The sequence below is a fragment of the Pteropus alecto genome, unplaced genomic scaffold, assembly GCF_000325575.1.
Source record: "Pteropus alecto unplaced genomic scaffold, ASM32557v1 scaffold25, whole genome shotgun sequence".
Taxonomy (NCBI): domain Eukaryota; kingdom Metazoa; phylum Chordata; class Mammalia; order Chiroptera; family Pteropodidae; genus Pteropus; species Pteropus alecto.
The window spans coordinates 6,664,356-6,667,202 of record NW_006441955.1 but is presented as its reverse complement, the minus strand read 5'-3'; the positions used below and the strand labels follow the sequence as shown (position 1 = coordinate 6,667,202).

Here is a 2,847-nt window from a genome sequence, read left to right as displayed (position 1 = left end):
CTGCTGAACCTCAGCCTCCAGGAGCCTGCAGCTGGAGACCCTGTGCCCATTGTGCATGCCCCAGGTGGCCCTGCTTTGACGTTGGAGTCGTACCTGCTACAGCTCGCCAGACACTCTGGACGCTGGGGTGTCCATTTGCACATAGCAGAGCCCACAGCCCTTCGGCCATCCCTGGCCATGCTGGCCCACCTCTCCACCCTTGGCCACCTTGCTCGGCCTGTGTGGGTTGGGGCCACAGTTTCCCATGGGAGTTTTGCAGTCCCTGGCCACGTGACCGGCAAGGAGTTGCTTACTGCTGTGGCTGAGGTTTTCCCCCACGTGACAGTGGTACCAGGCTGGCCTGAGGAAGTGCTGGGCAGTGGCTATGGGGAACAGCTGCTCACGGATATGCTGGCGCTGTGCCAGGGACTCTGGCAACCTGTGTCCTTCCAGCTGCAGGCTGAGCCACTGGGCCAGAGCATGGATGGAGTTGTGGCCAGGCTACTGGCAGCCTCCCCAAGGACCACTGTCATAGTGGAACACAGCATGGCAGGGGGCAACTATGCATCTGTGCAGAAAGTGCTGCTGGCGACCAGGGCCGTGGACAGGACCCGGGTTTACTATAGGCTATCCCAGAGTTATCGCAGAGACTTGCTGGCAGATATAGGCAGAAACTGACCACCCAGTGGTGCTGGACTAGAGGACCCTTGATTCAAGGCTTCCCACGGGGGAGGCAGGAAGAAATAAATGCCTCCGCCTTTCTCAATATACCGCATGTGTGTCCTTGGCAGGATGGAGTGGGAGCGACGTAGTCACTGAAGCTGCCTAAAGGGTCTGGAGGCTGGGGGCCAGATCATTCCGGTTGTCCAAAAGGAACTCCTCACAGGCCTTGAAGGTGTTATAGAACTCAGAGGAGAGGCCGGCCACATTGGTGGTCAGGTAGTTGAGAAAGCCGGAGGTGGCCTGATTGTAGTAGGATACCTGCAGGACAGGAAGTCACACTCAGGGAAGCTGGGCTGGAGAGGAGGTAAGTGCCAAGTGGACATGAAGCAGTGGGAAGTCAGCCTTGCTTGCCTGCTGGGAGGGCAGCAGCCTGGGGTCTTAGAAAGCTACACGATTGGCAGGCAATACCTCCTTCAGCCAGTTTCCCGACCCCTCCCTTTGGATGCTGACAATCTTAGCTTCCTCTGTCAGAACACACTGAACTGTCATCGTGTTTCTCCCCTGCCAGCCAGGAGACCCTGGAGGACAAAGACTGGGTCTCCAGAGCCCAGCACAGAAACCTGTTTGAACAAAGGTGTTTTAGGGCCTTAGAGACAAGTTCGAACAAAGCCCAGGGATCATCCTGAAAAGCTCGTCAGTTGAGTGTATTATCTGGGTAAGTCCAGGGCCCTAGCAGCAGCTGTGAGCCAAAAGTCGCTGCAGAGCCTCATCCTCACTCGCTCTCAGCTTGCCTTCCCCACATAGTGTGATGGGCCCTGGGAACTATATAAAGCCTTCTTAGACAAGAAAGGGTATATAAGTAAATGAGATGAATTTTAGATCAGAACCCAGGCCTTCTGCCCTCAGTGTCCAAAGCTTTTTCCAAGACCCGGCAGTGGCCTTGGACTTATCTCTGCATAGGATCTTAAGGCTCACTTTCAGCCTGAGACTCAGGTTCCCCAAAGCTGGAAGGAGAGCTGGCTGGTAGGGTTGGGGGCCTGGGGATGGAACTGTTAGCCAGGCAACACTGAGCTCTGTAAATGCACGTGGATTTGGGCTGGATCCAGATGGGAGGTGGAAAGGGCACACGACCTCACCTTGGTCAACTGGTCTCCCTCACGCCAGAAGCAGAAGCCTGAGCAGAGAGTTTCCCCACGCCTATACTCTGGCATCTCACGGTGAGTGGGCAGTGTAACCGACCTCAGTGCAATGACATAGGGGTCCCTGGAGTGGAAGAACGGCAGGAAGGGGCACAGAAGGAGAAAGTGAGTGACTTTCTTGCCCAGCCCAGGCTCCAGAACACCCCCCAGCACTGACCCAGGTTTGGAGACGCCCTTGGCACTGGCATCAGAGTCTAAGGCACATAAAATCTTAAAGGCCCAACTCCTGGCTCTGGGTCAGGCTGGAGAGAGGAGGCCCCTGTGTGTTAGCAGCATTGAATTTGCCAGAAACCAGCATGACTTCACTGGGGATTTTCTGGAAAATCTTCCACGGCAGATGCTAGGGAAGAAGCAGTGGGCTTTAGAATTTCCATGCTTCATCTTTCTGTGCCTGTCTCTAGCAAAAGTGAGGCCGTCTGTCCTAGCTTCCTGACTGGCACAGCTGGCAGACCTGCCACCCAATATGGGGCTTTTAGAGGATGGAGGCCAAGGAGGTGCCATATAAGAAATGGCCTTGCCACTCCAGGGACAGATCATGCTGCTTTAGAGCATAAGTGATCAGTGGGGAGGTGAGTTCCTTTGTCCCCCATTTTACCCGTAGTATAACCACAGCAGCCCAGAAAAGCCAAGTGGTGCCTGGGGTCCCACAGCCAAAAACTAGAGCACTGACTCAGCTGATGTCCTCCCTGGGGAGCCCTGCCCACCTTCCACCCCAGCAGTCAAGCACCTACCCATTGTCACAAGGCTTCCGCCAGGAGGCCAGGATCACAAAGTCCTGGGGCTTGGCATCACCGCAGAGGGCAGAGGTGATGACGTGGTAGATGGCATCATCCTCATCCACCTGCTGCACTAGCTCCACACTCCTGTTGGGAGGCCCAGAGCTCAGAGCCCAAGGGTGTCATGCTGGCTCCTTGTGTGAGAGCCATGTCTGGCTCAGCCTTCCATGCCTCAGCCTACCTGAACAGATACCTAGGGAACAGTTCAGCCCCTACACTGCAGCAGGACC

The 2,847-nt window shown here is 55.8% G+C and overlaps 2 protein-coding genes across 5 annotated transcripts in view; one reads left to right on the top strand and one right to left on the bottom strand.

The window, feature by feature from the left end:
• Positions 1–685, top strand: part of FAM151A (family with sequence similarity 151 member A) — a 13,839-nt gene extending 13,154 nt beyond the window's left edge. Inside the window, exon 9 of the mRNA XM_006919240.3 lies at positions 1–685. Coding sequence (XP_006919302.1) covers positions 1–657 — 657 coding nt within the window. The 3' untranslated portion in view covers positions 658–685.
• Positions 686–715: 30 nt separating this feature from the next.
• The window catches only part of ACOT11 (acyl-CoA thioesterase 11), a 45,012-nt gene continuing 42,880 nt past the window's right edge, over positions 716–2,847 (bottom strand). For 3 of the 4 annotated variants that reach the window (XM_025052073.1, XM_025052072.1, XM_025052074.1), the window contains 3 exons: positions 2,573–2,704; positions 1,779–1,905; positions 716–960 (listed from right to left, as the gene is read on the bottom strand). In XM_025052073.1, the coding sequence (XP_024907841.1) occupies positions 805–960; positions 1,779–1,905; positions 2,573–2,704 (415 nt within the window). In that variant the 3' untranslated portion in view covers positions 716–804. The remainder of the gene's footprint in view (positions 961–1,778; positions 1,906–2,572; positions 2,705–2,847) is intronic. The other variant, XM_025052075.1, reaches the window with a different exon arrangement.